Source organism: Primulina huaijiensis, chromosome 14 (genome assembly GCF_012295235.1).
Source record: "Primulina huaijiensis isolate GDHJ02 chromosome 14, ASM1229523v2, whole genome shotgun sequence".
Taxonomy (NCBI): domain Eukaryota; kingdom Viridiplantae; phylum Streptophyta; class Magnoliopsida; order Lamiales; family Gesneriaceae; genus Primulina; species Primulina huaijiensis.
Window position 1 is genome coordinate 5,532,735 of NC_133319.1, and position 26,018 is coordinate 5,558,752.

Below are 26,018 nucleotides of genomic sequence, written 5' to 3' on the forward strand. Positions count from 1 at the left end.
CACAAGAAAAATCACCTTGTCATCCAAAATTTTCTTATAGACACAAGGCTCATCAAGATTTTGATCGAAACCATAATCGTTCACAGATTGATCAAATCTGATGTTCCAAGACCTAAACGTCTGCTTAAGTCCATAAATAGACTTTTTCAGTTTGCATACTTTATGCTCTTGACCGTTGTGAATAAAACCGTCTGGTTGTACCATATAAATGGTTTCGTCAAGATTTCCATTAAGAAATGCTGTCTTGACATCCATTGCCACACCTCATAATCAAAATGATCTGCAATGGATAAGAGGATCCGAATAGACTTTATCATAGCCACAGGTGAGAAGGTTTCATCGTAATCGATTCCTTCTCTTTGGCTACCAATCTAGCCTTAAAGGTCTCTATTTTTCCGTTTATTCCTCTCTTTCTCTTGTAGACACAGACGGAGTTAGTGTACATGGATCTCATTTCTGATTCCATGGCACTCCTCCATTGGTCAGCGTCAACATCCTCCATAGCTTCTTTGTACGTGATGGGATCCTCCTCTTGTTCAATGGAAACCGCATCAAACAATTCTCCATAGATCAAGTATCTGGAAGGTGGTCGAATGACCCTCCCACTACGTCTAAGTTGTGGAGGTTCTTGGTTGATTGGTATTGATTGTCGTTGTCTTAAGTTCTGTTCTTGATCATTTCCTTCATTCTGCATTTGGATATGATGGGGTGACCGATCATTGGAACCAATGTCTTCTAACACTTCATTTGTTTGGAAACCAGTGGTTAATGGTGGTAGAAATGTGAATTCAAACTGAGTAGGTTCAGTGCGGATCTCTGGAGTAGATGATTTAGCAATCTCTTCCAAAAGAACCTTACTCTTTGATTCACTTTCTTCTATGTGCTTGTCCTCTAAGAAGGTTGTATTTGTACTTACAAATATTTTCTTGTCTTGAGGACTATAGAAGTAATATCCCCTTGTTCCCTTAGAATATCCAACAAACATGCATAATTCTGATCTAGGTTCCATTTTATCCATCTTTCTCTCTAGCACATAAGCATGACATCCCCATATCCGAATATGTCTTAGATTAGGCACGAACCCATTCCATAATTCAAGAGGTGTCTTAGAGACAGATTTAGAAGGAACCATGTTCAATAAGTATATTGCAGTTTGGATAGCATATCCCCAAAAAGATGTACTGAGCTTAGAGAAACTTAGCATGGACCTAACCATGTCCAACAAAGTCCTATTTCTCCTTTCAGAGACACCATTCTGCTGAGGTGTAGCAGGTGCACTCAATTAGGATATTATCCCATTATCTGATAACTATGTTCTAAAGTCATTGGATATATACTCGCCACCTCTGTCTGATCGAAATGTTTTTATGCTCTTACCTAATTGTTTTTCCACTTCATTTCTGAACTCCTTGAACTTTTCAAAAGATTCAGATTTGTGGGACATTAGGTAAACATAACCGTATCTAGAGTAATCATCAGTGAAGGTGATGAAATACTCAAATCCTCCTCTAGCTTGTACATTAATTGGTCCACATACATCAGTGTGCACTAATTCCAATACTTCATTGGCTCTATGTCCTTTAGATTTAAAAGATCTCTTAGTCCTCTTACCTTCCAAACAGGATTCACATACAGGCAAGGATTCCACCTTTAAATTACTTAAAGGACCATCCTTTACCAACTGTTGAATTCTATTAAGGTTGATATGACCAAGTCTCAAGTGCCACAAATAAGTTTCATTAGTGGGAGACAATTTAATTCGCTTGTTGGATTCAATGTGATGCAAAGAGCTGTCATAATGTTTTAAGACATACAAATCGTTATTCAAATGTCCCTTGCAAATAAGGGCTTTATTCAAGGTAATATCAACCACCATTTGTGAAAAATGGACATAATATCCTTGTCTAAACAATAAAGCAACAGAAATCAAATTTCTAGTAATCTCCGGAACATAATAACAATGTCTTAAAACCAAATGTTTATTATTCGAAAAATAAAGATAAACATTTCCAACAGCTTTTACAGACACCACAGCCCATGTGCCAACTCTTAGATTATGTTCCCCTTCATTGAGGCTTCTGGTTACTTGGAACCCCTGCAAAGTATTGCATATATGGTTAGTGGCTCCAGAATCTACAATCCAAGTATCAGTAGAATCAACCACTAAATAAGACTCAATAAAAGATAATTCACCACTAGCTTGCTTCTTGGAAGCTAGATACTCTTGGCAGTTTCTCTTCCAATGATCCTTTTCTCCACAGTGGAAAAATTTTCCCTTAGGCTTGCCATCTACTTTGACCTTCTTTTCTTTTGTTGTGTCCCTTCTTGTTGGGCTTCTTTCTTTTATTCCCATTTTTACCTTTCTGCTTGGAATAAGACGGCCCAGCAGAAGCAACAACAAATGCATCACCAGTTTTAGTCTTAAGAACACTTTCAGCATTTTGAAGTTCCTTCATCAGCTCAGTCAAGGACATTTAGCTTATTCATGTTATAGCTAACTTTAAACTGTGAGAACATCTCAGGGAGAGTCTCAAGTGCCATGTCAACCTGAGTCTCTGATTTGATTTCAGCCCCTAACACCTCAGCCACGTTAAACTGAGCGATCAATGCAAGCATATGATCTCTCACGGGCGTCTCAGGTTTCATGCGCATGTTCATAATGGTTCTAATGGCTGCTTGTCGTGCCTGACGTCCCTGATGCTCAAACATTTCTTGGAGGCTATCCATGATTTTTGTAGCAGTTTCCATGTTCTGATGTTTCTGTTGTAGCACATTTGAGATGGATCCCAAAATGTAGCAACTGGCCATCTGATCAGAACCGATCCACTTATCATAAGGCTGCCTTTGAGCTGTTGTGGACTCCGTCGTAGGCACCGATGGACAGGGTTCATTGAGCACAAACTTGTGTTTCTCCGCAGTTAAGACAATCAACAAATTACGTTTCCAATCAATGTAATTTTCTCCAACTAGTTGGTTGTTGGTTAATATCATAGACAGTGAATTTTCAGTCATTTTTCTGAAATTAAAATAAATTTAAATGAGCAATGCAATAAATAAAATTATGTGTTATGAATGAAATGCATTTGTAGATCCCAAAAACTACTACAACACTGCAATTTACCTAAAACTCCAAAATATATAATATTTTCTTTAGGAAAAAACATGTTATTTATAGCTAGGCTGGGACCCTCCCACTAAATTCAATATATCTAGCAACTCATGCAATATTAATTTAGTATTGCTTGATTTTGGCCATCAAAAGATATTGTAAAAATATTCTATAGGAAATTCTCACAATATCATTGACTTAAGTGTATACCCTTAAATTAATTATTTATCAAGTACCAAATTAATTATGTCACCTATAGGGTGGTCACAATTAATTTTACTATAAAATAATAGGTCCAATCAAGTAACCAAAACAATGTAGCCCTCCTATAGGGAGACCAATAAAATTGGCACAAGGCATACATATATTCTTACTAATGGACTAATAAGGGAGACCGTGGGCTTATTTAAAATATACCCTCTCACACTTAATATTTAAATTTAATTTTGGGTTTTATCCGATCAATAAAATCATGACTATTTTAACTCTTAAAATAGTTCAATTATTAATCAAAATATTTATTCTCTAAAATAGAATAAATAAAATTTTATGCATGACAATATGGTACCTAAAGCGGTGTTTATGCAATCTATATGGCATGATACATGAATGACAAATATAAGCAAGAACAAATTTATGGCCCAACCTAGACACAAAAAAATTAAAGATCTAATTGAACCCAATTTGGCCCAATACTTCAATTTTTTTTTAAAAAAAAATTTCCAGGCCAAGTAATCAATCCAGCACCCTGGTCCGGCCCATGAATAATTTTCCAGATCCGACCCGAATCCGCGACCCGAACCCGCGACTCGTCTTCTGCAACCCTAAAAAAATTTCCGCCGCTGGAGTCGCCGGAAACGTGCGAAATTGAAGATCTCCACCGCGCCGGTTACTGGGAAATCACCGAGACACCATATCCATTTCGAAACCGAAAATAGATGCCCGATGGCGATTTTCACATCTCAATCGCGCCCGCTCCACCGTGAAGAACGACGCATGAGATGGACCGTAAACCACCTTCGCATACACTCCCCATCCTCGCGGCCACGTGATTCCGATTTTCCCATCCAGATTTGCTTTTTCATGGAAGTTTTCGGAATTTGCAGAACAGGTCCCTGACTATTTGAAGAAGATGCACTCTGGTCCCTGGAATCTTTTGGACGAAATTTCCATGGCACTCCTTGTAGTTTTAATTGAATTGCATCCAGCCCTCCCGTCCTTCAATCAGAAACAGAAAAGCCCAAATCCGAAAAAATACAACAAAATTGCACGAAAAATAACAAGGGGAAACATAGAGTCGTAATCCACCCCCTTGGTTATAGACTCGAAAATACGAAATACAATTTCACCAAAAACTAAGGCCATAAACTGTTCAAAAATTAAATAAATCAATACATTCAAACCACAATCACATAAATCTAACACCGCTTTAAACTAAAACATGCATAAATAATTAATTAATTCGAAATACGCAAAACAATATCAAAACCCCTGCCTCTGATACCATATGTTAGCCAAGATCGAGAAGATCATATCACAAAAATTAATTTCTTGTGATTTCAATCATCTCTTCTTTCACAGGATCGATTGTTCTACGTATTTAACACGAATTAATTAATTACAACACACAAAAATTAGAGATTACCTTTGAAGCGTGTATTCGATCTTTCTCTGCACTAGATCTACGCTCCAAACCTCCAAGCATTCTCCGGTGTTCTCTCAAACTCTAAACGTAGGATTGTGTGTGGTCACTTGTTACAATATCACACACACACACACACACACACACANCCACTAAAAGCATAAGATTGCACTCTCAAATTAATTGATATTACTGAAGCACAAAATCAATAATAATATCCTCTGATTTATCGACCCAACAGGGATGATATCTCGAGACACATTCCACCCAAATATTCAAACCTTAGGTGGAAGGGCGAGACTCCAAAGGAAGGACCACCAACAATGAAGTGCGTGCTCCACTAATTTTCAGGGGGTGAGAATAACCCTCTTTGTAGCCGATACCCATCTCGTACAGAATATTGTCCCTTACTATCAAAGCGCCAAAAACTAGTATCACATGAATGTTGGACATATATAGTTATCTTAAGTATTTATCCGGCCACATAAGGATTGAAATTGTTCAAAACAAGTTCATGGTTCCAGCCATGAGCTCACCTTTGAATCCCTCTGCCATACCCTAGTGGGCTCCCACTCTCGAAAACAATCTAGGTATCCATTTATCCTCAAAAATATGTATGGATTTGCTATTCCCAACTCGCCAAATCAAACCTTTTCCAAGAATGGGTCTGCTCCAAAGGAGTGACCTCTAAATATAAGATGGATTGCTGCACAATCCTGCATTCATGACATTCCCAAATTTAAAGTAACGGCCCTTGAGAACTCGAGTTGCTAATGAATCCGGATATAAGATGATACGTCAAATTTGTTTCGCGAGGAGTGCTCGATTCAATTCGTCCATCTTCCGGAAACCCAAACCCCCTCAATTTAGGCTTCCAAAGGGAATCCCAAGAGTGCCGATGCGTTTCCCGTTTACACTTTAATGAAACTGTCAGCAGTCTTAAATACAGCTCACGACCTTGAATCATTGGGATGGTAACTATTGATTTGAATGTCTCAATTGACAATGGATTTGTGTTTGGGCTAAAAGAGAGGGCTGGTTTTCTCATAATTAATAAGTTGACCGGAAGCACACTCATAGAGATATAAACATTCTTTGACTCACACCCCCTCTTCCATAGTTGTCCTGAAGAAAACCAGGTTACCCTCGAATCAGCCCCTTATTTCATACGAAGTTATTAGTGCAAATAAGTTGTGAGCACAAAGTACAAACAGATAGGATGACAAGTCGTCAAATTCAACTCTTTGATTTTGACCATCTCACGGGAACACAGAATCCAACGCTTGTGTGAGCCTCAATAGTTCAAGGATATAGCTAGTCGTGTGTTCACAACTTCATGTGATTTAAAGCAACATTTGTTCCTATTTGGGCTTACCCTAATTAGTCTCATTCTTTTAATCAAATCTTTGATCAAGAATGTTAGAACTCAAGTCTGATTACATCCTTCGGATCATTGTAAGAGCGTCTAGCAGCATCGTTGTCACGCTCCGAAACCTAGACATGTCATTGGCGTTGTTTAACAATTTAAAATCGTATAACAACAAGCTACGTAGTACATCAAATAGCCAAAAATCGATCTATTATATAAATCAATAATCGTCTTTACAATACGATTGAAACGAAATGCGGAAGCGTAAAACACGATAATACAACTAAAAGGCATAATGACAAGACTGGAATTGAATTGGATTAGCTTAATCACCATCCCCAAAAATATTCTTGTTCTTTATCTTCGATTTGTTCATCGTTCTTCTCTGGGTGGGAATGTAAGGGGTGAGTATTTGGGAAATACTCAGTAAATGGGGGAGGATCGTGCATAACAAATATAAAGGTTATAATTATACAAATACATTATCATAATTTCAATCATAAGCATGTTGAAGCAAATACGAATAAATTACAAACATAGCACTGAAAATCATCTCATTTTCATGGTTTACTTATCAGTCCCATATATATTTCTCCTCTAAGGGGTGAAGCCAGATGAACGGTTATTATATTCCACCACATCCAGGTCAAAACATATAAAATATCGGAATTTCCTTGTCATTTCTAATTCGAATCATTACAGTGCATTTCAAATATTTCAAACATACTTTCAAATATTATAGCTAATAGCCAACAACAAATTGTTCAAGGATATTCATAACAAATAGGAACGAATATAAAATGCCGATCGAATTTCAAGAAATATACATAATGTATTTTTAAGCAAATGTGGACATACTTACGAAGAATAAGTATGTCGATATTATATCGAGTAGTACACTTATGAAATGCAAGTGTACGTAAGAGTATAGCAAAAACCCACTTACTTTTCTATTCTTTGGATTAAAACCTGAGGAACTTGTGGTAGGAATTCCGCTCGAACTCGTACAAGACTTGGTTGCTGCAAATCCGAGGCACGTTGCTGGAATTTCGATTTCAGATAGTGTAGCACTTGAGCAGCAACTTCAGCTCAAAATTTGGGACAAAATGTGGGTAGGACGGAGGTAAACCGACGCTCGAGAATAGCAGCTGGGGAGCTCGAAAATGGACAGCTTTGTGCCTTGTTTTGGTGTGGTTTCCTTCAACTCTTGGGGGTATTTATAGGTTAGAAAAGGAGGGGATTACACACAATTTTCAGCCATGTTTATGGCCTCTTTAATGGCCTTAAATAGTGCATGCAAAAACTTTAAGTTATGGTTAAGGTTCAATATTGTCCTTTCAAATCATATATCACGATCGAATTTGCATCCTTTGGTATATCGAGATTTACAAATGAATTCGACAACGATGTGATGCATCTTTGAGTAATAATAGAGACATGGTATATGAAACTGATAAAACGTCTTTTCAAAATGTACATGTCTTACTCTGACTAGATATTTTTTTGTACTATTCACTCATTAAATCACATAAGATATCTTCATTCGTAAGCAAGTGGTGAATCCCAGACTATAATACATTGTCTCCTATGTATTTCGAAATTACACCCAACTTCATCACCTGATGACCCTCAATCAAGTCAGTAAACAGATCAAATTGCATACTCGTACGTAGAGTCTTCACGTTCTCCTGGGTCAAATGACTAATGTTATACAATCATAACAACGGACTATTAAATTTGATAAGTCTTAACCACTTGGAAAAACCGAGAAATGTTTGTTGAGTGTATCATCAAATGATCACTTATATGTATGAATGGATATCTCTGTGCCCCTACAAATAAAACGTGACGTTTACATCACAGATGTTAGAATCGCGAACAGTTTTTATCCTTATTTTAGAAAGCTGAATCGACTAGGAACCAGTTTAGAATATATAATATGTTTCCTAATAAGTTCCGAAATCTTACTTATATCTGTTGTATATGCAATTACTTTATCTATGCAGCTTGCATGAGTACAGATAAAGTAAATGTTAAAATTAGATAAAATTATAAAATATTATAAAAATAAATATTGTTTTTATATAAGAATCTGAAAGGAATATTTTGTTCTTTATTTATTTTTGCTAAATTGAAAATATCAATTTAAGATTTTGTCTTTCTAGATGATAATATCTTGCTTGATTTATCTCTAGATATTATAAGATTTGTTTTTAATATGATTTTTATCTCTAAGATATTTTATCCTTTTTTAAAAGATTTTTATCCCTAATGAAAATCTTATTTCCAAATTTTCTAGGACTCTTTTAGGAAATTGTTTTTAGGTCAAGCATTGGATATAAATATGGAGGGGCTCACGGCCGCGAAGAGAGAGTTGGAAAGAAGATTTTTCAGAGAGACTGTGAGCTTTTTGTGTGAATCTCTTTGGGAAGGTCGGCAGAGAAGTTCTTGCATAGATAAAAATACGAGAGTCGGGCCTATTTTGATGACAAGCTTTCGTGTGATCGGTTGATCATTTTGCGCAGCTGCTGGAGTTTTTCTGAACATACACAAGTTCAGTATTGAAGATTTTCGTATGAAGGATTTGAGTGATTGATTCGTGTTTATGCTTGTTGTTGATTGGTGTTGAAAACACTTGAAGAACAAGACTGACGCAGAGTGTTGATCGAAGAGTGTTCTTTTATTTGTTTTAAGCAACTTCGGTTTATGCATCTAGTTTTGAGTTTGGTTGATTTTGATGCATTTTAATTACTTGGAGTGTCAAGTAATTTAGTTTTGTTATTTTCACTAGTGTTGTTTTGTGTAAACAAATTACATATTTTTCTATTGAATTTTTTTGACATGAGGCATTTCACAAGTTTTTATAATTGTGCATAATTTAAATCTGGTGTTTATTTATTAAAGTTTAAGTTTGTGTTTAATAATTAATTTCTGATGCATGTTGTGTGCTGGTGTTGACAACATCCGAGCACAACACTAACTTCTAATACACACAATATATTAATTCATGTAACTTTATGATCACCAGTCCTTTCAGAATCAATAAAACCAAAGCACAAGTTAGCTCGTTGAACATGTAAGCTAACAGCTTAATTTGTCGCCACATAGTTGCGCTTAGTGGGTGTTCTTGAAATTTTAAAGTAAATTTAAAGATTTAATAAAAATTATGTCTCATGAATGTGGGAGTGTCTTTTGGCTCTCCACATTCTTGAGTTAATTGAAGAGTTTTGACTCTTCATATTCTTGAGTTAATGAGAAGATTAATTGAGTTAATTAATCGTGCATAACTCTTGGTGTGCATTTTGGGGCTTATAAATAGTGGGGTTCATTTCCTCATTTCACATACATGAAAATTTTATCTTTTTCAAGCACTCTTTTACATTACATATTGTTATATTTTCATTTGGCCTCCGTTCAATATCGGTAATAAAGTAAAGGTACGTTTTCAGTTCGTCGTAGTAGTGCTTCGTGCGAAGTCACTGCTGGTTGTTCCGTTGTAACTTGGGAAACAGACGTCCAAGACGATCTTCAAAGCACATACTGGAGGGGACAAATCTGTTTTAAGGAAACTGTACACGCTACATGCCTCGGTTTGATTTTGTTTTCTTTTGCACAATAATCATACTGTAAACAACATACTTGTTTCGGTTATTGCTTTATCTCTACAAGTTCGTTTCTACGCTATTGTTGTTAGCAATTTTTTTAACAAACTTAAAACAGATTCACTCATTACGTGGTTTGTTTCGATATGGCTACTAAAACCAGCGTGCAAAGGAAAACTGGTCATGTTGTCCCTACTGTGCCGACTCAAGTTTTCCCTCATGTTACCCCACGTGCTGCTACGGTTGCTGTCCCAGCCAGTTACGATGAAAAACCTTAAAAGTTCACCGATGTGGACTTCAAAAGGTGGCAGCAGGAGATGCTGTTCTACTTGACGATGCTGAACCTGGCCAGATTCCTGTCTGAAGATGCTCCTAAACTTAATGAGGGTGAGGGAGATGTTGAATCTGTTAGTGCGGTGGAGGCATGAAATCATTCTGATTTCTTATGCCGAAATTATGTACTAAACAGATTGGCCGATTCTCTCTACAACGTGTTTTGCGAAAAGAAAACGGCTAAAGAGCTATGGGAATCCCTTGACAGAAAGTACAAAACCGAGGATGCAGGGGCCAAGAAGTTTCTTGTTGGTCGCTTTCTGGACTTTAAAATGGTGGATTCAAAGCCGGTTATCAGCCAAGTTCAAGAACTCCAAGTGATTCTTCACGAGATTCACGGAGAGAGGATGACTTTGAGCGAATCATTCCAAGTGGCTGCTATTGTTGAGAAGCTACCACCAGCTTGGAAGGATTTTAAAAATTATTTGAAGCACAAGCGCAAGGAGATGAATGTTGAAGAGCTCATTATTCGACTTCGCATCGAAGAAGACAACAAGAGTTCGGAAAGACGATTGTTTTCTCCTGTTGCTGCTAAAGTAAATGTTGTCGAGCATGGTCAAAACTCGAAAAAGAGAACCTTTTCCACCTCCAACAAAAAGTTGAGCATGGGACTCAAGGGAGGCATTTCGAAGAAAAAATTCTCTGGAAAGTGCTACAACTGTGATGGTATGGGTCACAAGGCCTCTGAATGTAAGAAGCCGAAAAGAAACCGAGAGGCAAATGTGGTAGAGAACATTTCTCAGGAGGTTCCGAACATGAATCTCTATGTTGTAATATCATAAGTTAATCTGGTGGGTTCAAACCCAAGAGAGTGGTGGATTGACACTGGTGCCACTCGCCATGTTTGCTCGGACAAGGAGATATTTGCTACTCTTGAAGAATCTGAGAATGGTGAAAAACTATTCATGGGAAATTCCGCTACTTCTAAAATCAAGGGTCGAGGGAAAGTTGTTCCAAAGATGACATCTGGAAAAAACTGACTCTGAACAATGTGTTGTATGTACCTGACATCCTCAAGAACTTGGTGCCCGGGTCGCTTCTTAACAAGCATGGTTTCCGCATTGTCTTTGAGTCAGATAAGGTTGTTTTGTCGAAAAGTGGAATGTTTGTTGGCAAAGGTTATGTTTGTAATGTGTTATTCAAACTCAATGTAATGGCTATTAAGCCCATGATGAATAAAGTTAATAATTTTGCTTACTTGCTTGAGTCTTCTTGTCTGTGACATGGTAGACTTGGACACGTTAATTATGATACAATTCGTAGACTAATTAACATGAAAAGTATTTCTGCATTCCAAATTGATAAACAACACAAATTTGAAACTTGTGTTGAGGCAAAACTAACGAGATCATCTTTTCAAACAATTGAAAGAAATAGTGAACCATTTAATCTAATTCACAGTGATATATGTGATTTAAAAGGTGTACAAACTCGTGGTGGAAATAAATATTTCATTACTTTTGTTGAGGATAGCACAAAATATTGTTATGTGTATCTTCTTAAAAGTAAGGATGAAGCTATTGACAAATTTGTCCAATATAAGAGTGAAGTTGAAAACCAACTTAGCAAGAAAATTAAGGTACTAAGAAGTGATCGTGGAGGTGCATATGAATCACCATTTGTTGAGTTTTGTGCTCAACACGGTATCAAACATGAAAGAACTGCACTTTATTCTCCTCAGCAAAATGGCATTGCAGAGAGAAAGAATCACACCTTAAAAGAAATGATGAATGCGTTGTTATTAAGTTCTGGTTTACCACAGAACATGTGGGGGGAACCTGTTTTAACAGCAAATTACCTTTTAAATAAGGTGCCCCGGAAGAAACAAGATAAAAGTCCATACGAGTTATGGAAAGGTAGAAGTCCTTCCTACCAATACTTGCGATTGTGGGGGTGTCTTGCCAAGGTAGCAGTACACACTCCAAAGAAAGTAAAATAGGATCAAAAACTGTTGATTGCATTTTCATTGGATATGCTCAAAACAGTAGCGCATATCTTTTTCTTGTACACGAATCTCAAATACCTGATATTCACAAGAGTACGATAATGGAATCAAGAAATGCTTCGTTCTTTGAACACATGTTTCAATACAAATCTAAGGAAGAACCAAGTTCATCCAAAAGATTATATGAGACAATTGATAAAGAACAAGAGCTTGATCAAGATATTGAACCTAGACATAGCAAAAGAGCTAGGACTGAGAAATCCTTTGGTCCGGATTTCATTACTTTCATGATGGAAAGTGAACCTCAAAGCCTCAAGAAAGCAATGAGTTCATCTGAGGGACCTCTATGAAAAGAGGCCATCAATTCCTAAATAGAATCCATTTTACAAAATCATACGTGGGAATTAGTAAATCTTCCTCCAAGAAGCAAACCACTAGACTGTAAATGGGTTTTCAAAAGGAAAATTAAATCAGATGGAACCATAGATAAGTATATAGCCAGATTGGTAATTAAAGGTCACCATCAACGTGAAGGGCTTGATTACTTTGACGCATATTCTCCTGTATCGAGAATAACCTCTTTTCGTGTGATACTTGCGATTGTCGCCTTGCGGAATCTTGAAGTACACCAAATGGACGTAAAGAAAGTTTTTCTAAATGGAGATTTAGAAGATAAAATTTACATGGAACAACCTGATGTATTTTCTGCGACTGGGCAAGAAAACAATGCTTGTAAACTGGTGAAGTCTCTATATGGCTTAAAACAAGCACCAAAGCAATGTCACAAAAAATTTGATAAAGCCATGATGGAAAGTGGATTTAAATTTAGTTAATGTAACAAATGTGTATACATAAAAAAAACCATTGAAAATTGATATGTCATTTTATGTTTTTACGTAGATGACATACTTATCATTGGTAATAATGATAAGATGATCAAATCCACCAAGAAGTTATTGAACTCAAGATTTGACATGAAAGATTTGGGCTTAGCCGATGTAATCCTTGGAATTAAAATTCATAGAACATCAGAAGGGCTAGTTCTAAGTCAGTCACATTATGTTGACAAAATACATGATAAATTCAATAAGGATGACTCTGCATTGGTTAGAACCCCGATAGATACCAGTCAACATCTATCAAAGAATCGAGGTGAGAGTATGTCTCAATTAGAATACTCTCATGTCATTGGAAGTCTGATGTACTTAATGAGTTGTACAAGACCAGACATAGTATATGCAGTAAGCAAATTGAGTAGATTCACGAATAATCCAGGAGTTGAACACTAGAAAGAAATTATCAGATTGTTAAGATACTTAAGATCCACTCGTGATCATGGGCTGTACTATACCAGATACCCTGTTGTTATTAAAGGATACAGTGATGCAAATTGGATATCTGAAATGAAAGACTCAAAATCTACAAGTGGATTTGTATTCACTTTAGGAGGTGCAGTCATTGCGTGGAAATCTTCTAAACAAACTATAATAGCTAGATCAACGATGGAATCTGAGTTTATAGCTCTTGACAAGTGTGCTGAAGAGGCTGAATGGCTGCGTCAATTCTTAGAAGATGTTCCAAGATGGGAAAAACTAGTGCCGGCTATATGTATACATTGTGATAGCAAATCTGCGATTGGAAGGGGACAAAATAATATGTATAATGATAAGTCTAGGCATATACGTCGTAGACATAATATCATTAGATAACTACTCTCAACTGGAGTTATCTCTGTTGACTTTGTAAAGTCAAAGGATAATATAACGGATCCACTGACCAAGGGGTTAAACAGAGAGTTAGTTGCGAAATCGTCAAAGGGGAATGGGGCTCAAGCCTATAGAATAAATTGGTGTGAAAGAAAACCCAACCTACGCTGACTGGAGATCCCAATAACTAGGTTCAATGGGACAACTTAATCGCACTGATTTGGTATATCACCGTGGGGGTTATCCCTAGTCCATTCCTATTATAAAACAGTGAATGTTGAGGATAAGCTTACGGCTTTTAATGATTCTGATGAGAAGCAATATAGAATCACCTATGTGAGAGATAAGTGGGACTGCTTCGAAGGAATTGCAGGGCTCAATTCTAGACCCTCTCGTTGAACCAGGCGTGTGTTCATGGCCAAAATGAACACGATCATGAGAACTGAATATTATCAGGGAGAGTCTTATGTGAAATATATCTTAATTTACATAAACAGTAGAACAGTTCAAGGACAACATGTCTACTGGTCAGCTAGTAAAGCAAATATATTTCATAAGGGAAGGTTCAAAGGGTAACACCTAACTATCCTATGCAGGATTCAACTGTAGAACTTTGTCACTAAGATTTGTATCTCTTTTCATTCATGTGGGGGATTATTGGAAATTTAAAGTAAATTTAAAGATTGAATAAAAATTATATCTTATGAATGTGGGAGTGTCTTTTGGCTCTCCACATTCTTGCGTTATCGAAGAGTTTTGACTCTTCATATTCTTGAGTTATTGAGAAGATTAATTGAGTTAATTAATCTTGCATGACTCTTGGTGTGCATTTTGGAGCTTATAAATAGTGGGGTTCATTTCCTAATTTCACATACATGAAAATTTTATATCTTTCAAGCACTCTCTTGCATTAGTTATTGTTATCTTTTCATTTGGCCTACGTTAAATCTCGGTGATAAAGTAAATGTATGTTTTCAGTTCGCCGTAGTAGTGTCTCTTGCTAAGTCACTGCTGGTTGTTCCGTTGTATCCTGGGAAACAGACGTTCAAGACGATCTTCAAAACACATACTGGAAGGGACGAATCTGTTTTAAGGAAACTGTACACGCTATAGGTCTCGGTTTGGTTTTGTTTTCTTTTGCACAATAATCATACTGTAAACAACATATTTGTTTCGGTTATTGCTTTATCTCTACAAGTTCGTTTCTACACTATTGTTAGCAATTTTTTAAACAGGTGTTCCACCGGTTATAAGAGGTATTAATTTGGCTAAGGTTTATTTCTTAATATTTCTTGAGTTTTGATTTTCTAAATAATGGGATAAGTCATAATCAATTACATCCTTTCTCATAAGAATATTCTGAATCGGGTCTTTGTCTTTGAGCTTTTATCTCCATGTTTAGAACATCTGTAAGTGTCTGAGCTCACTGTTTCAATAGCCACAAAATAAGAGGACACACTCAAACAATAGTGCTGTAATATATGATATTGTATTGATTTAAATAAAATGAAGTATTTCCCCGAGATGAATCTCTGTACAAGCAATGAAATTGGTCCCCTAGCCACTGCTAGTATTCTCAACAAAAGAGATGAAAAATGACAAAATGCATAACTATTCTTTCCCTCATATTTAAATCCCCTCAAGACTCCGTTAAATTGGCGAACAAGGCTGCAGATAACCATTGGTTAGTTCTTAAAGTTTATCCGCCCCTTGTATGTAACCTTCTACTGCAATAATCAACCATACGATTTACACTTGCATTGTTTTCTTCACTTACATTTCAAACGATTGATCTTTGTCTATATAAAGTTGAGGTTAACACTTAGGATCTGATGAACCATATCATGATGTAGGAATATTTGCATTTCTTCTGTGATCCACCAGGTTATCTAGTCTCCTTGAGTTCAAGAACCATTTTTTTGAGGCCCGGGGCCGAAGAGGGGGGGTGATCGCCGGTGCATCAGTTGCACGGACAATGAGCGGCTCCTGGCAGGCTTCTAGGTGGAGGGAACATGAATGAACCGATCCCACACGGGAATGAGAGGGATTCCGAGACTGTTCAATGTAATGGACTGTACAGTTGAAGAGGGCTTAAAAGATTTGATTTGTACTACTCATATCACGAAGGTGCATCTTCTTTTCGGAAGCTCATCACATAAGAACTCCAAAGTTAAGCGTGGTTGACTTGGGGCAATTTTGGGATGGGTGACCTCCTGGGAAGTTTCCCAGGGTGCGTGTGAGTGAGGACATAAGCACGCTGGAAAGACTCGTCTTGGTACAGTGAGGACAGTCGTCGAATCTGGGGCGTTTACAATTTTGTTGGATGAAAACTTGATTCCAAAGATAGTTTTTAAAAGATTCTAAGTGAACGATCGTTATAGAACTGTCCAAAAGAGACAATCAGAATAATTATACGACCCCTTAAATACAGATTTCTGATGTTGGCTTTCTTGGTTCTGCTGGAAATCATGATACGTACACTGCCAACCTCTTCTTGCTGTTCAAAAGATATCACTTTAACTTACCTCATCTTGATGCGAATTTAAGGCTCTACCGGTTTATAATTCGTCTATTGCTAGCGCTATATGATGTACAAAGCAAGAATGTAAACACATTATCTTTCAACTAGGGTTGGTCATTCTTGAGCTGATTACTGGTCAATCCTCAGAGGCGGGTGGCGTTGATTTAGTCCAATGGATTCAAGAAACCAATTTTCCCAGATCGATGCATAAGATGGCAGATCCGATCTTGGTAACAATTATGATCCAGGAGAACTTATTGTTCTTCTAAAAGTTTCGATCGGTGGATAAAGCTAGGATCCATACAGCTCAGATACTATGGTATTTGCAGAAGAAGGTTGGAATTGTCAAAAAAAACTTGTGAAACTGCATGGTTTTCTGCAACACTCCAGGACTTACATGATACATTACCGTGCTCGGAGATGGACTCGATCGGCATCTTGTATCTCATATCGAAGAGCGAAGGTCCCAATACCCAATTATACTCGGAACAGTTGCAAAGCATAATGAGCAGTAGAAGTATATTCTACACGGGCTGAGTGACATTTAGTTTTGCAAATTTTGAAAAACGGACATTTATGATCTTGATCATTTGTGTGGTTGTATTCTTCAGAGATTTAACCAGGATGTGATCATGCTCTTCGTTTTGTTAAATATTTGTTTATTTTATTAGTTCAATTTTGCCATTAATTAGATCCATTGAATTTTATCAAATTTCTAATTTCTTTACAAGGGGTCAACTAAATACTAATTCGATCATTTCCTAAAATGGCGCTCTCCCTCTCGCAAGTTAACAGTCCTTTAACCTACAATGATGTGGCATTCATCCTTCTGCCACTAAATGTTTTGGAACACGCAACCATTTAACATGTTGGTAGACAAAGAGCCGCAGTTTCTACGCATGTTTTTACGCCTGATGTCTTAAATCCATATTAAAGTTGAGTTCAAATGATAAAACATTGGAGTACCCGAGCAAACCACTCAAGAAATTTACGTAACGATGTCAGTCCCAGTAAACATGGTTCTCCATACTCGCCAAACAAATCCACAGAAGGGGCAACGTGCCATATTGTACACTGCGAAAAGCCAAAACTAGAACACCAGGCACTCATAGAGAAAATGATAGAATTATGTAGTCATAAAAGGTCACAATCCTCAGGGTCGGACATAGTTTCAAGAAGCAAAAACTTCTGCGATAACATTCTTCTAATTCAGAAGATCATCTCTGTATCCCCACTGAATCATTACTGCTGAGCACATTGCACTCTTTGGGCTCCTCCATGCGTATCATCATCTTCATCATGAGCTTCCTGCTGCTGAACCTGCTTCCTTCTCATTTCTTCCTCAATGTTGACATCATGCAGAGTTGTCTCCTCGCATTCATCGATTTCCATGTCTGTCAGCTGTGAAAGAGGTTTGGGAGGAAGAATTTTCTCCAAGGCCTGAACTTGATCTGGAATTAGTGTATCTGGGAACTCAACGTCGAAATGAATATACAGTTTACCCTTCATGAATGGCCTTTGATACATTGGCATTCCTTCATCATTGATGGCCTTGTAAGAACCTGCAAGAATATCATGCACAAAGAGAAGCGTGTGAGTAGTGCTATTAAACTAGTACGCTGATTGTTCGTGAACCAGAGCTTATAATAAAATATGTTTACCTGGCTTCGTGACCTCCCCAGGTTGTGATTTAATAAGTAGCTGTCTACTGTCCAAGTGAGTTAATACAAATTGGAATCCACACAATGCCTCAGTCAGGGAAAGCGTATGATCCACAAAAAGGTCATCACTCTTTCTCTTGAATTTAGGATGCTCTTTCTGTTGGAGTACAAACACTATGTCTCCAGTGACCGTGTCAGGCTGCAAAGAAATCACAAATTTGAGAACATGTTAATTCTGCAAAATTCAGCAAGCATATTAACTCATACTACTAAAGAACACAGAAGGATATGCCAACGTACCGCCTCATCAGCTTCTCCTGGGAATGTCACTTTCTGTCCGTTCTGCATGCCCTTTTCAACATGGACTTCCAAGACCTTCTTCTCCTGAACAACCTTCTCACCTTTGCACTGTGGGCAACGATCTCTATCATTAATAGACTCTCCAGTGCCTTTGCATTCATTGCAAGGATGCTGCATTTGCTGAATCATTCCAGGCCCAAGCTGCCTAATTGTGACCTTCATACCAGATCCTTGACACCCTGTGCACTTCATTGAAGCTCCTGATTTTGATCCTTTCCTGCAGAATTTGAAAATTAACAGGTAAGTTTAAAAACAAGATAGAAAGAAGTAAATTATGCAACCAACAAAATTCCACAGCAACACACTCAGCACAAAAAAGAGGGTGAATCCATACCCATTACATTTCGAGCATAGTACATTACGGGATAGTGAAAGCTTCTTAGTTGTTCCAGCATACAGCTCCTCAAGAGACACCTTCAACGGATGTACTACATCCTCACCCCTCCTTTGCCTTCGACCTCTGGTGCTACCACCCCCTGGTACCAACACCACAAGCATTTAGAAAAAAGATAAGCAACCAAATAAAGCAAAAACGCAAGTGTGAAATCAATGTGTACTGAAAATGTACCAGACCTCCAAACGGGCTCCCACCAAAGAAGGATGAGAAGATATCAAATGGGTCATGCATGCCACCACCGCCTCCCATTCCTTCTTTAAGCGCATCCTCACCATACTGATCGTATATATCACGTTTTTCAGGATCACTGAGCACCTCATAAGCATGGGCAAGCTCCTTGAACTGCATCGTAAAACCCATTTCAGTAGGATTCAATTCTGAGCGAATAATAACGATAATAAAAAACAGCTCCCAAACAAAATTATAACTACAATACAACATGCCAACCAAGAGAAAGCTCTATCACAATATTTCCCACAATAACAAGCTAAATACCGATCAGCTAATAGATATAATACACAGCCTGTCAATGCAAAGGCAAAAACTCAAAAAGAAAAACACTTTTAGGCCAACAATCACATTCGCTAGTCCTGATGTGAAGATGCATTGTGTGTTACAGTTGCGATAACTGCAAACAAACTGTTCGTACTTAATAGCCAATTCAATTGGAAAGATTTCGATATATAAATCTCACGACAACCCCAGGTATTCAAGTAGGACTTCAGCATTAATAGAGGTATGAATGAAATTCATTGATTTTGTGTCATTTTCGTTCAAATATTGTTCTTGGATAAGATTTTATATAATCCAAAACACACCATGTTGTAGTTTAAAAACATTCAATTAATGCTTCTATACACGTACAATAATCTGATGAAATGTATTTCTTGAAATTCAACTTCACCCAATTTGAATATTTTTTAGTCGTGCGCAGTCGTCCAAGGGTCCCAAAACCGATATTGAGATTAATGGGATGTTGAAAGTGCCTTTATATGCTAATAAATTTGTATGTACTTCGATGGTTACGAATGTCAGATATTGAATTCGAAAAAGAAAAATTGTCAAACAAATCGCTCAATATCTACCATTCTTCACAAACAATCTTAAGTTTGAATAGGCATTAAATAACAACTTCCAAATCTGTAAACTACAATATTTAAGATCCAAAGCCCATCAACGCCAAAAAAAAAAAAACATTCATCGCTCAGAGATCAGTCTGCCCATTAAGAATCGGCACTAATCAATAAAGTACAACAATCGCGTACATATTGAAATCATACATGAATCCAACGTGTAAAGTTTTAACAAAATTTACCAGAAAAAATCTAGATCAACGAAAGGAATTCAGTGTAATTACCTTCTCGGGATCACCTCCCTTATCAGGATGATTTTTAATAGCTGCTTTTTTATACGCCTTCTTCAAATCATCAGGCGACGCGGTTTTGGGCACCCCGAGAATCTCATAATACCTCGAATTGTCACTTTTCTTCGGCGCCCTCCCAAACATCCTTGATCAATTCAGTTAGCAGCCTCTTTGTTTCCGAAGAACTGATTTCTGAATAGGGTAAGTGTATGTGGCTTTATGAATATATATAGTGCTTTCCCACGGTGGAGATTGAGAAACAAACGGATCCTGGCCGTTAAACTTTAAACTGGCGGGTTGCTTTCGTAGAAGGATCTAGAATTCTCCATCTCTTTCTTTCCGCTTTCCCTTTTAATTAATTTTATTTTTTTTAGTACAATTTACAAGTACCGAGTGGGGTGGTGAGATCTAGTTTCGAATCATGTGTGATTAGAACTTACGTCTCTGTATTGTAAGTGAGATGTTTTGCCACGTAATCTATATTACGCTTGGATGGAAATATTTAAAATTTACAAATTTCGATTATATTTGATGATTAACAATAAACTAATAGGTCTCATATATTACATATTAGTTATATAAATTATAATAAATTTCAAATGATACTATGGTCGACTGTGAAATCTATCTTATGAAGAGCTTTGCTGTGAATAATTGCGTGCATTTAAGGAAGTAATTCTCATTTACTGATCGATTTCGTGCTCGATTTGCTATTATTACATGGATTGTTTCTACTCGGACTGGTATTTCGAACCATTTGAATGTGAATGGTAATTGACAGAGAGTGTGGAAGATTTGAACACGTGTGTCTGAAAATTGGCCCCAAAAGCAACCCATGTGGAACGTTCACTATTCTTGTAAATAACTTTTATTTAGAAAATTAAGGCGTGAAAATAATATAAATAGATTTAACCTTTAAAGCTACTTGACAAATAAAAATTAAATCATTCATTCACCCATCAAAATTTCTATGTCAAATTTAGTTAAAATGTGTATTATCATTTGCAAGATTAACATTAATAATAATAATAAAAACACAATTGAATTAGAAGATATAAGAGTAAAATATCAACATAATATACATCCATCTGATTTTTGTCATATTTTTTAATAGTAAAATTTAGCCAACAAAAAAAAATCCCCCCCTTGGTAACACGAGGCTTAGTGGAAGTAATATGTCAATCACATTAAATATGGTTCTCCGTACATGCAAAACAAATCCACAGTACGGGATTATTATGTAGACAATGACAGAATTATGCAGTCATAAAGATCACAATCCTAGGGGCCAGACATAGTTTCAAGAAATAAAAACTACTCCGATAACATTTGTAACACCTCTAATTCAGACGATCATCTCTCTGCCTCCTCTGAATCATTACTGCTGAGCACATTGCACTCTTTGGGCTCCTCCATGCATATCATCATCTTCATCGTAAGCTTCTTGCTGCTGAGCCTGTTTCCTTCTCATTTCTTCCTCAATGTTGACATCAAGCAGAGTAGTCTCCTCACACTCATCGATTTCCATGTCTGTCAGCTGTGAAACAGGCTTGGGAGGAAGAATTTTCTCCAAGGCCTGAACTTGATCTGGAATTAGTGTATCTGGGAACTCGACGTTGAAAAGAATATACAGTTTACCCTTCATGAATGGTCTTTGATACATTGGCATTCCTTCATCATTAATGGCCTTGTAAGAACCTGCAAGAAGATTATGCACAAAGAGAAACATGTGAGTAATGCGTATAAACTAGTACATTGATTGTTCGTGATCCAGAGCTTAAAACTAAACGTGTTACCTGGCTTCAAGACCTCCCCAGGTTGTGATTTGATAAGAAGCTGTCTACTGTCTAAGTGAGTTAATACAAACTGGAATCCACACAATGCCTCAGTCAGGGAAAGTGTATGATCCACAAAAAGGTCGTCACTCTTCCTCTTGAATTTAGGATGTTCTTTCTGCTGAAGTACAAATACTATGTCTCCAGTGACTCTGTCAGGCTGCAATAGAATCACAAATTTGAGAACATGTTAATTCTGCAAAATTCAGCAAGCATATTAATTAATCTTACTAAAGAACACAGAAGGATAAGCCAACATACCGCCTCATCAGCTTCTCCTGGGAATGTCACTTTCTGTCCGTTCTGCATGCCCTTTTCAACATGGACTTCCAAGACCTTCTTCTCCTGAACAACCTTCTCACCTTTGCACTGTGGGCAACGATCTCTATCATTAATAGACTCTCCAGTGCCTTTGCATTCATTGCAAGGATGCTGCATTTGCTGAATCATTCCAGGCCCAAGCTGCCTAATTGTGACCTTCATACCAGATCCTTGACACCCTGTGCACTTCATTGAAGCTCCTGATTTTGATCCTTTCCTGCAGAATTTGAAGATTAACAGGTAAGTTTAAAAACAAGATAGAAAGAAGTAAAGTGTGCAACCAACAAAATTCCACAGCAACACACTCAGCACAAAAAAGAGGGTGAATCCATACCCATTACATTTCGAGCATAGTACATTACGGGATAGTGAAAGCTTTTTAGTTGTTCCAGCATACAGCTCCTCGAGAGACACCTTCAACGGATGCACTACATCCTCACCCCTCCTTTGTCTTCGACCTCTGCTGCTACCACCCCCTGGTACCACCAACACAAGCATTTAAAAAAGATTAGCAACCAAATAAAGTAAAAACGCAAGTGTGAAATCAATGTGTACTGAAAATGTCCCAGACCTCCAAACGGGCTCCCACCAAAGAAGGATGAGAAGATATCAAATGGGTCATGCATGCCACCACCGCCTCCCATTCCTTCTTTAAGCGCATCCTCACCATACTGATCGTATATATCACGTTTTTCAGGATCACTGAGCACCTCATAAGCATGGGCAAGCTCCTTGAACTGCATCATAAATCCCATTTCGTTAGGATTCAATTATGAGTGAATAATAACAATAATAAAAAACAGCTCGCAGACAAAGTTACGAGTCTTACGACAGAAACACACAGCATATTAACCAAGATAAAGCTCTATCACAAAAATTTCTCACAATCACAAGCTAAATACCACACAGCTAATAGATCCATTACACTACCTGTCAATGCAAAGGCAAAAACCCAAAAAGAAAAACACTTATTGGTCGACAATCACATTAACTAGTCCTGATGTGAAGATGCATTGTGCATCACAGTTGCGATATAACAAATCGCTCAATATCAATCATTATTCACAAATCTTAAGTTATACTAGGCATTAAACAACTGCCAAACTTGTAAACTACTATGTTTGAGATCCAAAGCCCATCAACGCCAAATATAAAAAATAAAAAACTTTCATCACTCAGAGATCACGTCTGCCCACTAAGAATCAGCAAATAATCAATAAAGTACAACAATCGCGAACATATTGAAATCATATATCAATCCACCGTGTCAATTTTTAACCCAATTTACCAGCAAAAATCTAAATCAACGAAAGGAATTCAGTGTAATTACCTTCTCGGGATCACCTCCCTTATCAGGATGATTTTTAATAGCTGCTTTTTTATACGCCTTCTTCAAATCATCAGGCGACGCGGTTTTGGGCACCCCGAGAATCTCATAATACCTCGAATTGTCACTTTTCTTCGGCGCCCTCCCAAACATCCTTGATCCCGATCAAACAAACCTAGTATCGAATCAATTAACCTAATAAGCAACCAAAACGAGAAACAGAATTGATTTCTTCGAGGTAGGAAAGAAAGAGGCTGCCAACTGAATTTTTCGAAGTAGGGCAGATGCTTATGGCTTTATATATAGTTCTTTTTCCACGGTGGATATTGAGAAACAAACAGATCCTAACCGTTGAATTTAGACTGGCGGGTTGCTCATATAGTCATATTGTATTTGGTCTCTCTTTTTGCGCTCTCTCATTTAAATTAAAAATTTAATTTTTGTTTAGTGTGAAAGTAGGATGTCGGTCGATTAAAATCAACGGTGTAGATGTTTCAACGGATGATTTTTTGATAAATTTATCGAAGTGACCACGTTTTTAACGACTTTTATTATTTCTAGAAAACGTGTGGCATGTACACACGACACTAGGTTGCTTCTAAAGTTGAAATCAAAGTTATCTGAGGTCATCTGGTCTACATGTAAGCAACAGTATAATGTAATTTAAACTTTGTATGTGTTACTTTTAAATTGTTCCAGTGTGATCACATGTACATGAATTCTTAAAAAACATATTTGATTTATTTGAGTAGTGTTGTTTGTTAGTATCTACAAGTTTTATATGTTAAAAATTAAAAGTTATCGCAAATTTCATTGTAAAATACACTTGATCATTTTCTTAAAAAAATAGTTGATCTGATTGTTTGAAGATCATGGAACAATATATGCAACCTCGTTCCCTCAGGTAAATTTAGTTCATTTGCTATTGCCCCAATTTTCTATAACACCTGAAAGTGTCCCAAAAAAAGCTATGCTAGCCACTCTCAACAATAGCAAAAACTTGTGTGAGACGGTCTCACGGATCGTATTTTGTGAGACGGATATCTTATTTGGGTGATCCATGAAAAAGTATTACTTTTTATGTTAAGAGTATTACTTTTTATTGTGAATATCGGTAGGGTTGACCCGTCTCACATATAAAGATTCGTGAGACCGTATCACAAGAGACTTCCTCCTCAACAAAATACAATACACCCCAAATTTATTCCTCTGTTGTCCGATGATGTATTCCATTTGCCCATGCATAACAGATTGTCCGACTCTTCCATAATAATAGACTTTGTAACTTGTTGGGCTTCTCTCCTTGGCCTTTGTTGTTGGATCCATAACTCCTTGATTTAGGCTTTAAGTTGGATCAGCAATTCACTGTTTGGGCTAGAAATGTAACTCTCTAATGGATTGGACTTGGGAATGTAATAATCTGCACTCTAATATTTTTTATTTGCAAGATAAAGGCATACTTAGAATAACTTTGACTAGAATTTTGGCTATAAAACATGTTTAGAATTCACTTTAAAATATTTTGAAGGGGCATTATGTTTTTAATACCATTATTTAAGCTGTGATGGAGTTTCCTCTATGATCGTGTGATGCGAAAATGAAGATAAGTGCATAAGACATATGATGACAACATATAATTATGCATGGTAGCTACTGCTAGTCCCAGTTTGGTGGTATGTGATGTAATTGTGTTTTCATGTTGTCTAATGCATCGTGTCATATGAAACAATGATGTGGTTCTCATTATAACCATTAGGTTAGGTCTATCCTTAAAGACAATACTTTAAGGATAGGGTCGAGTCGAAGATACAGATGATGCAGTCAAAAGGACTCATTGATCCTGAAATGAGAAAAAAAATATGAATCATTCGTGTCAAACCTTCAAAATCATGGTTACCTTTTTGAGCCGTTCGTTGTTCCTCTCTCTTTGTCCCTTCCGATCTCTCTTCTTCCCTTATTCTTTTCCCTAAGTATCGTGGTTCGATGACATCTTCAATGCGTATATGTTTTTCTGCTCTTTCTAACAATTCCTCCAGAGTGTTTGGGGGCTTTCCAGCTATAGATTCCTTGAATTTTCGATGGCGGAGGTTTTGCTGCATTATTCCGGCTAACAGGTCATGGTTAACATGGGAAATTTCATGTACAGCTTGTGTGAACCGTTGTACATATTCTCTCAGGCTTTCCCTTTCTTTATGAATTATAGTAAATAAATAAGTCGTTGTTTTTGGGTATTTCTTGTTGATAGAGAACTGATGGAGAAAACACTGAGTTAGTTGCTCCAAGCTACCTATTGTTCCTGGAGGGAGCTTGTTGAACCAAGTAAGCGCACGACCAGATAGCGTAGTTTGGAAGATTTTGCAGTAAGCGGCCTCACTAATATCATAAAAATCTGCCTTCGCATACAATTTGTCGAGATGATCTTGCGGGTCGCCCATTCCCTCATATTCTGGCAAGTTGGGTATTTTCACTCCCACTGGTACCGACTCAACTAAGATGGAAGTGGTAAAAGGGCTACGCCGTGCAGGTA

General features: G+C 37.2%; 3 protein-coding genes and 1 pseudogene across 3 annotated transcripts; all 4 read right to left on the reverse strand.

Annotated features, from left to right (window-relative positions):
• Positions 1 to 313: 313 nt before the first annotated feature.
• Positions 314 to 1,132, reverse strand: LOC140957215 (uncharacterized). Its single transcript, XM_073414350.1, has one exon. The coding sequence runs from the start codon at positions 1,130 to 1,132 to the stop codon at positions 314 to 316; it is 819 nt and encodes a 272-aa protein (XP_073270451.1).
• Positions 1,133 to 2,460: 1,328 nt separating this feature from the next.
• Positions 2,461 to 3,012, reverse strand: LOC140957216 (uncharacterized). The gene has a single exon (XM_073414351.1). It carries the CDS (start codon positions 3,010 to 3,012, stop codon positions 2,461 to 2,463), a length of 552 nt encoding a protein of 183 aa, XP_073270452.1.
• A 14,178-nt stretch (positions 3,013 to 17,190) lies between these two features.
• LOC140957703 (dnaJ protein homolog ANJ1-like) lies at positions 17,191 to 20,211 on the reverse strand. The gene is made up of 6 exons (XM_073415054.1): positions 20,003 to 20,211; positions 18,822 to 18,987; positions 18,583 to 18,724; positions 18,189 to 18,465; positions 17,889 to 18,087; positions 17,191 to 17,789 (listed from the first exon to the last, which is right to left on the reverse strand). The coding sequence occupies exons 1-6, from the start codon at positions 20,150 to 20,152 to the stop codon at positions 17,470 to 17,472; spliced, it is 1,254 nt and encodes a 417-aa protein (XP_073271155.1). The 5' UTR covers positions 20,153 to 20,211; the 3' UTR covers positions 17,191 to 17,469.
• A 984-nt stretch (positions 20,212 to 21,195) lies between these two features.
• LOC140957583 (dnaJ protein homolog) lies at positions 21,196 to 23,773 on the reverse strand (annotated as a pseudogene).
• Between the last annotated feature and the right edge of the window lie 2,245 nt (positions 23,774 to 26,018).